The sequence below is a fragment of the Peromyscus leucopus genome, unplaced genomic scaffold, assembly GCF_004664715.2.
Source record: "Peromyscus leucopus breed LL Stock unplaced genomic scaffold, UCI_PerLeu_2.1 scaffold_1374, whole genome shotgun sequence".
In the NCBI taxonomy this organism is placed as follows: Eukaryota; Metazoa; Chordata; class Mammalia; order Rodentia; family Cricetidae; genus Peromyscus; species Peromyscus leucopus.
Window position 1 is genome coordinate 30,062 of NW_023504528.1, and position 15,908 is coordinate 45,969.

The 15,908-nt window shown below is 41.4% G+C and overlaps 1 protein-coding gene and 1 pseudogene across 1 annotated transcript; both read right to left on the reverse strand.

Moving 5' to 3' along the window:
- Positions 1-3,177: 3,177 nt before the first annotated feature.
- LOC114688413 (interferon-inducible GTPase 1-like) lies at positions 3,178-8,712 on the reverse strand. Its single transcript, XM_028862995.2, has 2 exons — positions 8,549-8,712; positions 3,178-4,683 (listed from the first exon to the last, which is right to left on the reverse strand). Exon 2 carries the CDS (start codon positions 4,660-4,662, stop codon positions 3,406-3,408), a length of 1,257 nt encoding a protein of 418 aa, XP_028718828.1. The 5' UTR covers positions 4,663-4,683; positions 8,549-8,712; the 3' UTR covers positions 3,178-3,405.
- Positions 8,713-14,166: 5,454 nt separating this feature from the next.
- Positions 14,167-15,645, reverse strand: LOC114688410 (annotated as a pseudogene).
- Between the last annotated feature and the right edge of the window lie 263 nt (positions 15,646-15,908).

The window sequence follows — 15,908 nt, forward strand, 5'->3', positions numbered from 1 at the left end:
TCAGAACGCTGTCTGGGGAAAGAGCCCAGCCAGGGCAGAACAAAACTGTCCAGGAGTAAATCTTTCTTTTCTGTCAGAGAAAGCATCTCTTTGAGAAAAGCTTTGTTTCAACTGACTCCCTATGAGATGAGGGAGTGTAGCCCTGAGGGGTGATTGCCTCTGGCATAAGCTCTGTCCTTGAGCACCCAGACAAGTAAATGCAACCCACTGGGGGACTGGGCCAGGTAAAGGCCTGATGAGGCAAAACACCTGTCCTAATGGGAGTTTAGAGATGGCAGAAACCTCCCTCGTTAGATTTTCAGTCTGTACGCAAACCACACAGACCCCGAAAACAAACTGACAAAAAGCCCCTACCTTCAGTAGCAGGAAAAACTGCCACTGTAGTGTTGGAAACTGTTTCTGGGGTAGAGGGGATAAACTGAGACCAAACTGGATACTGTCAGGGAGAAAGTCTCTGAAGAAACAGAGGGGACAGATTCCTCCCCAGAAAATGCATGACCTGACAAAGCTGCTAGAGTTTGAGGCAGATTGGGGGGAGAAAAAAAAAGCCCCTACCTCCAAAGGCAGCTAGCAGAGGTACAGAGCCGCAGACAGATACCCGAAGCTCTGCATCTGTGGGGGAAGGAACAAGCAAAATGAGAATAAGATCAGTGGGAGAAAGTCTCTCTGAAAGTGCTATGGAAAAGCTGTTGTAAATGATCTTGTTTTTCACTGACTGGCTAAAACAAACACAAGCCCCGAGGAAAGTTGCTATCAGAAATGCCAGCCTCAGTGCTGGTTAATGAGGCAGGTGCAGTTCTGATTTGGGGGCCAGTGTCAAATGAAGAAGAGACACCTGTTGAAGCCAGCTGAGAGAATAGGAATCTCCCAATGTGCCATAGCTGAAAATGTAAAATGCTTGTTCAAATCTCCCGTTGCAAAAGCAAAATCTTTGTTCAAGCCTCCCGGGCAAGAATTTGTAAGCAAGTCTGGTAAAAGAGAACCTGTTGACTCTCGGGCCCGAAAAGAACTATGGGAAGTGACTGATATAAGGAAAATGATATATGGGACTGATATAAGGGACTGATATTATTATGGACTGATAGAAGGGAAATGCATTCTGGGAAAGGTAGTTTTTACGCTAAAGATGGCAGAATTGCCCTGAAACACTTATCAGCTCGAAAATACGGTCATGGTAAAATTAAAATACAGCTTTTAAAAGAAAAAGGAGGAAAATCATCTAAGTTTAAGTGTCAGTTCCAATGAAAAACTGAAAGGATACGGAACTAGGTGCTTCGTGGTTTGGGTTTAGGGTAAAATGCCTTATTTACCCTAAGAGCTGTGCAAAGATTTTATGGTAGTTGGATAACAAAAAGCTACCTATAAGAGCAAACAAGCCACTTTAAAATCCTTAAAACAATGGAAAGCAGTTTATACACTGTAAAAGGAAGAAATTTACCCTCAATTTGCCACATAATGCATTAAATCATGCTTTTTGTTTTGAACTTTTTGAATATGGATGTCTATGAACAGTCTGCCACAGATAGATTTTGGCACAGTAGCACCCAAGCAACTTTCGCTCAAGTGAAATGGAACGATCCCTGCTCGGGATTATGGAAGGGTCCTGTATTGGGGAAATTATATAGGCCACTCCACGTAGTTAAAAGGAAGATTTATTTAGTGGATGACTTACAAATGAAGGAATAGATAGGTTGCGGGGGTCTGGGGAAGGTGTATCGCAGTCCAACAGTGTTCTCTGGAGCTCTGCTCAGTCAACCTCCACCGTCCAGGGTCCAGGAACCGAGAGAGCCTTGCCCATCCAGGTCTCAGGTCTCCAGACGCCTCCCTTGGCCCCGCCTCGTAGGCGTGACAGTTGCCAGAGTCTCAATGGGGGTTGGAACTTCCAGATCCAAGCTGGAATAGCTACCAACTACATCTCCCCCTTTTTGTCTAAATAAGAAGGTTCTAAACTAGTACAAGACTATATACAAAGGAATGGTTATCAAATATTGTCCAGGAATAATGAGGGATAATGACCTAGATAAGATGGAACTACAACCAATGCAAACAATATCAAGCAAGAAACACATACTAAAATCCAGAGAAGTATAGAGCATAGATAAATGGCATGTTATAAAGATCATTCCAAAAGGTGTCCTATCCTAAAGAACCTGAATCTAATACTTAATATGTTGTATCATATTAAGTCACATCTGTGACTGGTCCCTGTTTGGTTTAGGAGAAGGTATCAGATCCCCTGAAACAAGAGATATAGTCTACTGTAGCTACTATGTGGGTCCTATTATGTGGGAATTGAACCTGGGTCCTCTGCAGGAACAGCCAATGTTCTTAACCTCGGAGCTATCTCTCCACCTTCCTTTTACCCATTTTCAGTAGTGCTAGGGATTGAACCTGAGGTCTCATGCATGTGAGAAAATTACTATACCATTGAGCTACTGCCCTGAAACTTCCTTCTTCTTCTAAAGAATAAACTTTTGGTTTGTGTGCATTTGCATGTGTGATTGCAGGCATGAACATGACATGGCATGTGTGCAGAGGTCAAAGGACAACCTTGGTGTTGGCTTTTACTTTCACTTCCTTGTGTCAGGGTCTCTTATTCACTGCTGCATGTGGCAGGTTAGCTGGCCTCAGGACTTCCAGGATTCTCTGTCTCTGCCTCCTATCTCACCACAGGAGTGTGAATTACAGATGCTTAGCTGGCTCTATATGGGCTCTAGGGATCTGAACAGAGGTCTTCAGACTTGCAAGGTAAGTTCTTTATCTACTGAGCCATGTCTTCAGCCCAGTTATGTTTTCTCTCTGGGTATCTCTATTAAGAGAGGACACAAGTATCAAATGCAAGGTTACAGAGGCCATCATTACCAAGAAGTCACAGGAGAAGTTGGAGGCCGCTAGTGCCACTCCACCCACAGTTAAAAAATAGAGAACAATGAATGCATGTAAGCATGCTGCTGATTAGCACCTCTCTCCACATAAACACTCAAAGATACACACTAGTTAGGGAATGATGCTACCCACTAGGGCTTCCCACTTCAATTAACACAAGCAAAATCGTTCCCCAAATCAAGCCCAGAGGTGTATCTCCCATGTGATCTACAGTCTGTCCAAAACTATATCCATCACAATACAAAACTTAAAAATGGATGCTGCTTTATAGTAAACTAATTCAAATAAATGTGCAATTACTCCATCTGAGGGTTTATTCAAAGTGAGTAGATAGTTTTTAGCTTTCAGCTTATTTACATACATCTGATCGATCCCCTTGCTACAGCGAATGTGGATATATGATCACTAAGTATGAATAAAACCTGAATAACATGAATAAACTCATTATGTTGTTGTGCAACATCAGTGTCCTATGTTTCTGTCATTGATTCTGATTTTTGACAGCTACAGGATTTCAACCTAATCAGAAATCAAATTGTTTCTTGAACATATCTCTCCAAGAAGAGCATTAGCATCATCTGTCACCATGTCAACAAAATATAATTTTAGGTAATATAATTCCTTAACATAAACATTCTTATTAAACAAATGCCCATTAGCCAAACAGAAGTCCTCATAGTATCTTGAAAGTCGTTCTTGTATTGTTTCTTCTTTTGTAGTCTCAAACACATTAGGAGATTTCATCTTTGCCTTGAGCTGACCCACTGACATTCGCCAGTCCTTAGCCAAACTCTGCAAGGATGCATCATCCACTCCAAACACAGTTCGATAGAATTTCAGGCTTTTCTCAAGATTCTCCACATCACTGGCCATGAAGAGGGTCAGTGAAGGCATGATACCCAGGAGGTCATTTCCAAAGGCTTCTAGCCAAATCCTCTGCTTCAGGGATTGTTGCTTCCTTTCAATGGCTGTACCTGTAAGATTAGGCAAGGAGAGCATAAAAACATGTCGTTTGTGTACAGGAAGAGCATTCATAACCTTGTCCATCAGGATTGGGAAATCATAATCAGACAAATTTTTGTTAGAGATCAAAAAGATTGGTGGTACTTCAATGTTATTGTCCTGAAACATTTTCACACAGTTGGTGTGGATCTGCTGCAGGACCTTTTCTCTGTTAAAGGTGCGTGGTTTGAATTCCTTTTCATTGTTTAAGTCAGAGTCCACCTTGGTTCTCACAAAGTAGAAATCCTTCTTCATCATGCTGATTGCTTTGGCGAGGTCTATATCATTTTTCGTAAAGCGTGTGGCAGAAACAATAATGAAGAAGTCATACTCATGGAATTTCATTTTCTCCAGATAATCTTTTGGTGGGAAATTTGTGGTTCCAATCCCAGGCAAGTCCCAAAAACTCACATTGGGAATATTTGCATGTTTGTATTTATGTCTCTTCATGGTCGTTTCCACCACTCCAGTTTTAGCTGCATCTTTGTCTTCATGTCCAACCCCTCTCAGGGCATTGATGAGGGTAGATTTCCCTGCTCCAGACTCCCCGGTCACAGCAACATTGAGTGGGGTACTGTCAATTTTTTTTAATGCATCAGTGATTGAAGAGTTTGCCCCCTGAATGTTTCCTTTTGTCAGGCTTAACTCAATTGAATCTATGGTTTCCTGAGGAATGATTTTTGTTTCTGCCTTAAACTTCTTAAAATAATCGGTAAAGGTGGAGGCCAAATCTTTGTGGTGTTCATCCTTAGATGAAGAGAACAGCTGACCCATGACTGTGAACAAATAAAGGCCCTGAAAGAAAGAAGGAAAAGTCAGGAGGGTGTGTATCAAATTGAAAATTTACATTTTAGTAAATTTCAAGTATATTGCTACATACCCTCCTTAATGGTTGTAATTATACATTACATCTCCCACTATGTTCCATTTTACACAATTGGGATTTTGTGTCCTTTCACTAACATCATTCTATTTTCCCCTCCCAAAGCTCTTCTCAGCACCCTGTTTTCTACCTCTTTGAATCTGGCTACTCTAGATTTCACCTGTAAGTGACACAATAGGGCCATTCTTTCTGCAGGTAGCTGAGATCTTTGCATGAGATTTTAATGGTTTAATCTGCATTGTCTCTTCACAGATCATCTCATCTTTTCAGCCTGCTCTGTGCCTTCCTGCTATGTAGACTACATGAGCAGAGGTCCCTCACCTTCTAGCTTCCAGTATCATTCAGCTGTATGAGATCATGGCCTCGCTTTTGCCCTGCTTGGACTGCATGTCTGTCTGTGCCTGAACCCATCATTCTTTGTAATCAATACTGTTTGGCCTCTCTGAACTGTTCAGTACTCCTGTTATTTTGAAGGAAAACATTTTCTTCTTACTTTTCTATCTGCTTAGATCTGGCAATGGCCCCTTACACTCTCTAGTCTCGGGTTGTCATACAGTCCCCTATTTATCTGCTTGGCATATTCAACTTTCTGAATTTGTTCTTTTACTAAAGTTTCTTCATTTGAGTATGTATTGGTGACTCCTTCCTGATGTGTACTATATAACACTTTTGCAATAGAGAATTGGATTCCAGGCCAATGTCCAAGCCTCTTTATAAGGTGAAAAGAGACCAAACTTTGCAAAGTATAATGCATATTTATATGGGGTGTAGTGTCTGCCAGTCCAGTCACCCGTGCCACACAGATATGTCCTAGAACACTTTCCTTTAAAAACACTTAGTGTTCCTGAACAACTGAATCAACAGCCAAGCCAGAATAAGTACTGTTAGAACATCACCCATCCCAGTCAATGCTTGCTACATGGATGGTCCAATCAGGGCACCTGCAGCATTTCAAATGAACACAGACAACATGTTCAGGAGACAGGAGAAAGAGTAGTCAGTAGGCTGAGTTGATATAGATAATAGTAATGTGGATTTGACAATCTGTATTGATACTTCTGTTATATCCATGGACTTGATATAGTTCATAAGTATGCTAATGTATGTTTTTAGAAATGTTGAAGGAAAATTATTTGTAAATTAGTTTTGTTTTAAGATAGAGGATGGCTGTAGAGTAAAAAAAAGGTATATGTGTATCTCTGAGTTAGCTATATCTAAATGTTATTAAAATTTCTAAGGTCAAAGTTCACTACACTGATACAGTTCTAAAATCTGGTATTATTTACATCAAGGAGATTCTCTTAAGATACTGATCAGCTTTGGTAACATTTACAAAAGTAGACTTTAAGTGAAATAACATTCATGAGAACCATAAGATGAAGGTTGTGCTAAGTTACAAAACAAAAAAACGTACCGAACAGCAATTCATGGCTGATAGACATTACATTTTTATATAATGTTATGAGATTAGCTTTTTTAATACCTAAATTGGTATGTACCTTTTTTTGTAAAATTTTCCAAACCTTATGTTTCCTTCAGGTAAGTATTTCTGTTTCCTGCTGACAGCCTGACTGCTGACAGGGACAGGCCCTGGGTCCCAGCACTGCCAGCAACAAAACAGAAAACCAAGAATAGAGGCCATGAAACCCAAACCCTGCTCCCCATCCTCAGGGAAATGCTGACCCCAAAGAGTGTTGGGGGTTCGGCTCAACTCCTGGCCTCCTGTCTAGGCAATTCCTACTAAAATACCAGGGTTCCCTTTGAATTTTATTACTCGTCTCCCAAACTGGACAGACATCCAAGTTCAACTCTGTCAGCATCACATGAACCTAATACAGGAAGGGAGGTCAGACCTAAGCTTTTCTGATTGCTACTGAAATTCATTATTTAGTGATAAATTTGGCTAACTGCAAAAGCTGATTGGATTTGATGAAAATGAAAGCAGTTATGTCTATCAGGGCAACCATGAGCCTGGATCCACTGTATTTAGCCTGGTGAAAGTTATCAAGACTAAAATGTTGCTGGGGATCTTTTCATAAAGCCTTCCATCCTTTGGTCCCCATCCCTTGTTCTAATTATACACATTGTAAAACTGTCTTCGGCCAGCAAAATGCCTGATCAGTTAAGGCCACTTGTCACTCAGCCAGAGGATCTGAGTTCTAGTCCCAAGACTCACATAGTGGTGGGAGAGAACTGACTTCCAGAACTTGTCTTTTGACTTCTACATACATGTGCTAGCCCCAGTACATGAGTACACAGAGAATGAATGAATAAATATAATCAAAATACAAACAAAATACATTGTACAAAATTCTCAAAGAACTACTAAAAACAAGAAAAAAATAAGCAATAATAAAACTTCATCATAAATGTCTTGCACTGAGTATGAACAACAAACTATAGTGATATGAAATATCAATCATTACAATGGGATACACATCTTCATTAGAACTACAACTTTCCAATAAAAACCATGAAATTAAAGAGGATTCCTAATTAAAAATGCCCCACAGAATCCACTACTACTGTTTTGATAAATGGGTCAATTTCCTTCTCAATACTTCTGATTATACCAGAGATTAGTGATACCTTACTCAGACAAGGGATTTGTTGGTGTTGATGTTGCTTATAACCCATTTTTCTGTTTCTCCAGTGGGTAGGGTTTGAATGCCCAGTCTCATAACTGGTCAAAGTGGTGAGAATAAGTGATAGTTGAGTGCTCATTTCTAAATATAACAGGGACATCTTTATCAACCCCCCACCCTACCCAGGTTCAGGAAACATCCTGGAAGAGCCAGAGGAGGGAGCAGGGGCAGGGGCCTGAAATAATGACTTCTGAATATGACATGGCATATGCATGTGTGAACTCATAGAACCTGGGGTTCCCTGCAGAGACTTCCACAGATCTAGCCTGTCCACATTTCAGCATGAAGGAAATAGAGGGCCACATGAGGACCTAGCTGAGGAGATATTAGGATTAGTGACTGGTGGTCAGAGAGAGTCACTGTTCTTTAACATGTGAGCACTAGAAAGTCGCCCATGATCACCCCACACCAGAACACAAAAGTGATCCTTAGGAAAATTAGTGGACTATTTAAAAACATAAAGACAAGAAAACATAGGGGCAACCATTGGGAAGAGGAAGAATCCCAGAGAGAGTAAGAGTGGGAAAAGAGAGAGGAATAGTGGGTGAAGAGGATAAAAGTGCTACATAGATGTATGAAATTGTCATACAGTATACGAAAATATTGTTAAAACAAAACAAACCTATCCTAAAAGTGTTTCCCAGCACTTTATAGCAGAAGCATTCTACAGAGGGCATCTTTCACCATAGTCTAGCTTCCCCTGGAGTTTAGAATAAACATGCTGAGCTGGGTAAAAAGAGGCAAGAAAAGAGTACTAGGAAGTTACAAGACTGAGACACAACAATTTGCATATATTCTATAGTGATATTTCACAACACATATTCTAAAAGGCTCATTTTTCATCAGTTCTAGGGATTAAATGTCCTATAAACAAACAAACAAACAAATCCCAAAACAGAATAACTGCATAAATTTTAAACAATAATTTGGTCTTTTACTTTAGGTCTATCTAAACTTGAATGACTACCTAAGAACATCGATAAATAAGTCTTGCCTTTCTCTAATCAAATTCCCTGGCTTCCAAACTGAGGATCCCAGCTCTGAGGATATGTCTCTAAATGGTCTTTTTATGCACAGGCTCCTTAGGAAAGAGACAGTGAGGGTGAGAGGTGAGATCTGAATGCCCAGTTACCAGAATATCCTGTGTCCAGGGGATTCTCTCAATGCTCGGGACAGAGGAATAGCTCTTGGCTGTGCTCGAATTTCTTCACTGGAACTCCACTTCTGCTTCTTCAGCAGAAACTAGAAGTTAGCTGGTCCTTGTATACTCTATTGGCATCCTACCTTTCAGAATGTGCTAGCCAATCACGAAGGAGAGTGGATCCAGTTTCATTCCAGAATCTCCTGCATTTGCAGGAACAGGAAAGTAAAACTAAACTCAATTTTGTTTTTCTTCAGTGATTCCAGGATTCAAGGAAATGGAAATTGCCCTGTCATAACATTTTAACCTAAGTCTTAGCAAGTGAGAGAGAGGAGCTCCAAATTCAACTTACTAACTAGATTAGAATATCATCCTGAGTTTGCTAAACCAGACTCAGAAGGACAAACATGGTATGTACCCACTCATAAGTGGAAACTAGATGTAAAGCAAAGGATATTCAAACAACAAAACACAACTCTAGAGAAGCTAACTAATAAGTAAGACCCAAAGAGGGATGCATGGGTTGCCTTGGGAAGAGGAAATAGATGAAATCTCCATGAGTAAACTGGGAATGAGGGGTGGGCCATGGAGGGTAGGTGATAGTAGATGAGGACATAAGTGAATGGGATGGTTGAGCTGGAACAGGAATGGAGAGGGAAAGTAATGAAAGATGCATAGAAAAAGGGACATATCATGGGGATAGAGAGAAACCCAGTGCTAGGGAAGTTCCCAGGAATCCCCAAGGATGACCCCAATTTGGACTACTAGAAATAGTGGAGAGGGTGCCTGAACTGAACTGGCTTACCCCAGTGATCAGACAGGTGAATACCCAAACTGTCATCACAGAACTGTTCTCCAATGGCTGATGGAAGCAGATGCAAAGATCCACAGTCAAACACTAGGCTGAGCTCCAGGAGTCCAGTCAGAGAAAGAGAAGAGGAATTCTATGAGTAAGTGCATCAGGATCATGATGGGGAAACCTGCACAGATGACCAAACCAAACTAGTGGGAACTCATGAAAGTTGGATCAACGGCTGTGGAGCCTATATGGGACTGGACTAGGCCCCCTGCATGCAACACAGTTGTGTAGCTTGATCTGCTTGGTGGGCCCCCTGGTGGTAGGATCAGAATCCATCTCCGGTGCATGAGTGGGCTTGTTGGAGCCCACTACCTATGGTGGGACACTTTATGCAGCCTTGAGGCAGGGGAAGGGCCTGGACTTGCCTCTACTGCATGTGCCTCCCCATGGGAGGCCTTGCCTTCTTGTGGGTGGCATTGGGGGGTTGATAGGAGAGGCTGGGGGGAGGAGGGTAAGGGGAATATTTGATAGGTGTGTAAAATGAATGAAAAATTTTCTTAATAAAAAAAGATATTCCATGACACATTAGAGTTCATTTTCTCTTGATTCTTGTGCTGAATAATTTTATGTCAACTTGACACAAGCTATAATCATTGAGAGGAGGGAACCTCAATTAAGAAAATGCCCTCATAAGATTGAACTGCAGGCAAATCTGTAGGGCATTTTTTAAATTAGTGATTGATGGGGGAGGGCAAGGTCCCTTGTGGGTGATGCCTTCCTTTGGTTGGTGCTCTTGGGATAAAATGAAGCAGGTCTAGAAAGTCATGTGGCATCCAATCCATGGACACTAATTACATCAACAACTGCTCCAGGTCCCTGCTTTATTTGAGTTCCAGTCCTGACTTCCTTTGATAATGAACAGTGATATGGAATTGTAAACCAAATAAACCCTTTCCTCCCCAGCTTCCTTTTTTGGTCATGGTGATTCATCACAGAAATAGAAAGCTAAAGACAATTTAGTAACAGAATCATAGAGTATTGTGAAAGATCTGAACATGTTGTTTTGAGAAGGATCGTGAAAGGACCTTGGAACTTGGGTCTAGAGAGTCATTAAGAGTTTAAAGCTTGATGACCTTTTCTGTGCGAGCTTGAAAGCTAAGAATGTTGGCAGTAAAGCAGACAATGGAGGCCTGGCTTGTGAAGTTCCAGAGGGAAGTTTGAGAGTCACTTAAAGACTAAAGGTGAAAGTCTGCAGTTATGGTTAGCTGGGGCTGAAAAATTAGCTGTATTTAACAAGAGAACAGAGCTACTGAAGTAAGTCTTTGCTTTACTGGGAAAATAGATGCTGGCCAACTGGAGCTAAGAAATTAGCAGTGATTAAGGAGAGACCAACATCACTGAGGCAAACTCTTTTGCGAAGTGTTTCCTCAGAGTCAGTCCACAGAAGCTGTGTTCCAGAGGCCACCAAGGTTTTATTTCTCCCTGGCAGCCATACTTGGTAATGTGCAAGAGTCTCTCAGTGGTACTAGTTTTGAAGGTATGACGGGGACACGGAGAGCAGCTGAGACTTGGCACTATGAGAGGCCAGGATAGGCCATTGGAGAAGGTTCAGCCTCAGTATTAGTGGAAGCCCCAGATTGAAGGGTTTGTGGAGAGAAGTTGAAGCCTGGTTGGCACCATGAAGAGAGCCCAAGAGTGGCTATTGGTGGTAGCCTGATTGCATCAAGGGACCCATCATTTTTGGAGATTCCAGTATCATGGGATGACCAGCAAGGACAGCAGTAGCAGTGAGGTAGAACAGTGGTAACCTTTAGCCATAAAATTATTTTCACTACTACTTTATAACTGTAATTTTGCCACTTTTATGGATTGTGATGTAAATATCTGTGATTTCTAATGTTCTTAGGTGAGTCCTAGGGGGGTTATGACACACAGGTTGAGAATCACTGCAATAAACATTTCTTTAAGCAGAGCCAGATGCATCATGTTAGGAGGAAAGGCTTTGGGAGGCATCTATGGTTAGACTCTACATCATGGAAACAGAGTCTGAATGATAAGATCATGAGAAGGGACAAGGGAATCATTCTCTGCACACATACACCAAGGAGAGCCATGTGAAGCATTACCAGGAAGAACGCTTTCACTGAGGGTTTGGCCACACTAGCACCTGATCTCAGACATCAGTCACTAGAAATGTGAGAACAAAATTCTATTGTTTAATCCACATAGTCTATAGGAGTCTAACAGCCCAAATTTTAAGAAAACACTCCTCACCATGAACAATACTTCCCTTTTCTCTGGGTCTCACTTTCATTCCTAATAACACATTCCTAATAGCACATGTACTGTTTATTTTTATATTTTTTGTTTTGGTTTTTCAAGACAGGGTTTCTCTGTGTAGTTTTGGTGCCTGTCCTAGATCTCACTCTGTCGACCAGGCTGGCTTCGAACTCACAGAGATCCACCTGGCTCTGCCTCCCAAGTGCTGGGATTAAAGGTGTGCACCACCACCACCTGGCTATTTATTTGTATTTCATTTCAAGAAAGATAAAATGTTGGCCGTAGAATGGGCAATGAGATAATCATCCAATAATAGCAATTCTAAGGACAGTCACTGTGAAGCTATTATGGGTTCTTGGGAATGTCAAGCAGCAACAAATGTCTTTTTTTTATTTCACAAAATTTATTAAATGGCTTTTGATATTGATATTGAATAAATCAGTCATTTAACCACCACAGCACAGCATTCAAAAACCTACAAACTAGAGAAATCTATTCATCTTCCTTGGTTCTGTCCAGAATTAGAGAGCTTCTTTAGTATTTTCTCGAGGATGCTGACTAGGATTTGTAGGAATTTTTTAGTTATTATTAAAGCTATTGTGGTCTCCATCACCAGTGAGGCTACCTGGATAACGGGACCCCAAGAAAGACAGAGAAATGGATGAGATCTACATGAACAGCTGGACATGAGTGGAGCAATGAAGGCGAGGTCGAGGAAAGAGAGCAGGAGATCCTAGCTGGATCAAGAAAGAGAGGGAGAACAAGAATAGGAGCATGGTAAATGAAGACCACATGAGAAAAGGAAGAAACAAAGAGCTAAAGAGGCCCACAGAAATCCACAAAGATACCCCCACAAAAGACTGCTGCAATGGTCGAGAGACAGCCAGGACTGACCTACTCTGGTGATGGATGGCCAAACACCTAATAGTTGCCAGAAACCCATCCAAGGACTGAGGAATCTGGATGCAGAATCCAGGCTAGGCCCGTGTGGAGCTGGGAGTCTAATTAGTGAGAAAGAGGAGGTTTATATGAGCGAGAATTGTTGAACCAAGGTTGGATAAAGCACAGGAAAATAACCAAATGAATGGAAACACATGAACTATGAACCAAAGCTGAGGGCCCCAACTGGATCAGGCCTCTGAATAGGTGAGACAGTATTGGCTTGATCTGTTTGGAGGCATCTAGGCAGTGGTACCAGGTCCTGGCTCATTACATGAGTTGCTGTTTGAAACCTGGGCTTATGCAGGGATGCTTGGCTCAATCTGGAGGAGGGACTGGACCTGCCTGGACTGAGTCTACAGGTCGATCCAGTCCTTGGGGAGACCTTGATCTGGAGGAGGTGGGAATGGGGATGGCTGGGGGAAGGGAGGGGACAGGAAGGGAGAGAACAAGGGAATCTGTGGCTATTATGTAGAACTGAATAGTATTGTAAAATAAAAAAAATAAAATATAAAAAAAGCTATTGTGGTCTCTATGGTCATTGTTTCTCTCTTTTCATTTGAACGTAAATATTTTGAATGTTTGCCTCACATGTATATCTGTTCACCACACGTGTGCCTGGTCCTGTGGAGGTCAGGAGAGGGTATCAGATCCCCTGGAACAGGAGTCATAGGCCACTATAGCTACAATGTGGGTTCTAGTATGCGGGATTTGAACCTGGATCTTCTGTAAGAGCAGCCAGTGTTCTTAACCTCTGACCCTTCTCTCCATCCCCTTTTTCCTTTCTGCAGAGTGCTAGGGATTGAACCCGAGGTCTCATGCATGTGATGCAAGTATTATACCACTGAGCAACTGCCCGGAACCTTCTTTCTTCTAAAGAATAAACGTTTTGTTTGTGTGCATTTGCATGTGTGATTGCAGGCATGAACATGACATGGCATGTGTGCAGAGGTCAAAGGACAACCCTGAGTGTTGTCTTTTACCTTCCACTTCCTTGTGTCAGGGTCTCTTATTCACTACTGCATGTGGCAGGATAGCTGGCCTCAGGACTTCCAGGATTCTCTATCTCTGCCTCCTATCTCACCACAGGAGTGTGATTACAGATGCTTAGCTGGCTCCAGGTGGCCTCTGGGGATCAGAACTAAAGTCTTAGGACTTGCAAGGTAAGTTCTTTATCTACTGAGCCATGTCTCCAGCCCAGTTATAGTTTCTCCCTGGGTACTGCTATCAAGAGAGGACACAAGTATCAAATTCAAAGTTATAGAGGTTATCATTACCAAGAAGCCACAGCAACAGCTGGAGGCAACTAGTACCACTGTACCCACAGTAAAAATGCAGAGAGAAAAATGGATGAATGAAAGCATGCTCTCCTCATACACAGTCAGAGATCACCAGCTAGGGAATGTTTCCACACACAGTGGGCAGGGCTTCCCACCTCAATTAACTTAAGCAAAATTATTCCCCAAATCAAGGCCAGAGGTTTACCTCCCATGTGATTCTAGAGTCTGTCCACAACACTAGCCATCACAATGTTAAACCAAAATATGAAAGCAACTTTATATTAAACTATTTCAAATAAATGTGCAATTACTCCATCTGAGGGTTTATTCAAAGTGAGTAGATAATTTTTAGCGTTCAGCTTATTTACACATATGTGATCCCCTTACTACAGCTAATGTGGATATATGATCACTACGTGTGGATAAAGCATGGATGGCATGAATAAATCCAGTATGTTATCAATATCAGAGTCCTACTTTTCTGTCATTGATTCTGATTTTGACAGCTGCAGGTTTCAGTCTAATCAGAAATCAAGCTCTTTCTTGAATATATCTCTCTGAGAAGAGCATTAGCATCATCTGTCACCACATCAAGGAAATATAATTTCAGGTAATATAATTCTTTAACATAAACATTCTTATTAACCAAATGCTCATTAGCCAAGCAGAACTCCTCATAATATCTTAAAAGCCTTTCTTGTATTGTTTCTTTCTTTGTAGTCTCAAACACATTAGGAGATTTCATCCTTTTCTTGAGCTGATCCACTGACATTCCCCAGTCCTTAGCCAAACTCTGCAAGGATGCATCATCCACTCCAAACACAGTTCGATAGAAATTCAGGCTTTTCTTAAGATTTTCCACATCGCAGTCCATTAAGAGGTGAACCAGTGAAGGAATGATACTCAGTAGCTCAAGCTCAAAGGCTTCTAGCCAAATTCTCTGCTTCAGGAATTCCTGCTTTCTTTCAATGACTGCACCTGTATTATTAAGTAAGGAAAGCATAAAAACATGTCGTTTGTGTACACAGAGGACATTCACCATCTTGTCCATCAGGACTGGGAAATCATAATCAGACAAATTTCTGTTAGAGATCAAGAAGATTGGTGGTTCATCAATGTTATTCTCCTGAAGCGTTTTCACACAGCTGTTGCAGATCTGCTGCAGGACATTTTCTCTGTTAAGGGAGTGTGGATTGAATTCCATTTCAATGTTTAAGTCAGAGTCCACCTTGGTTCTCACGAAGTAGAAATCCTTCTTCATCATGCTGATTGCTTAGGCAAGGTCTATATCATTTTTCTTAAAGCGTGTGGCAGAAACAATAATGAAGAAGTCATACTCATGGAATTTCATTTTCTCCAGATAATCTTTTGGTGGGAAATTTGTGGTTCCAATCCCAGGCAGGTCCCAAATAACCACATTGGGAATATTGGGGTGTTTGTATGGATGTCTCTCCATGGTCGTTTCCACCACTCCAATTTCAGCTGCATCTTTGTCTTCATGTCCAACCCCTCTCATTGATGAGGGAAGATTTCCCTGCTCCAGACTCCCCGATCACAGCAACATTAAGTGGGGTACTATCAATTTTTTTAATGCATCAGTGATTGAAGAGTTTGCCCCCTGAATGTTTCCTTACATCAGGCTTAGCTCAATTGAGGCTACGGTTTCCTGAGGAATGATTTTTGTTTACTATCTTAATCTTCTTAAAATATTCAGTAAATCTGGGGGCCAAATCTTGGTGTCATTCATTCTTAGATGAAGAGGACTGCTGACCCATGACTGTGAATAAATAAAGGCCCTGAAAGAGAGAATGGAGAATAAAGACAGTGTGTATGAAATTTAAAATCTCACATTTCAATTATATTGCCAGACACCATCCTTAATGGTTATAGTTATGCATTTGATCTCCCACTGAGGTCATTTTATACAATTGTGATTCTGTGTCCTTTGACTAACATCACTCTATTTCCCTCTCCCCACTGCTCTTCTCACCACTCTGCTTTCCACCTCTACGAGTTTGGCTACTCTAGATTTCTCCTGTAAGTGACACTATAG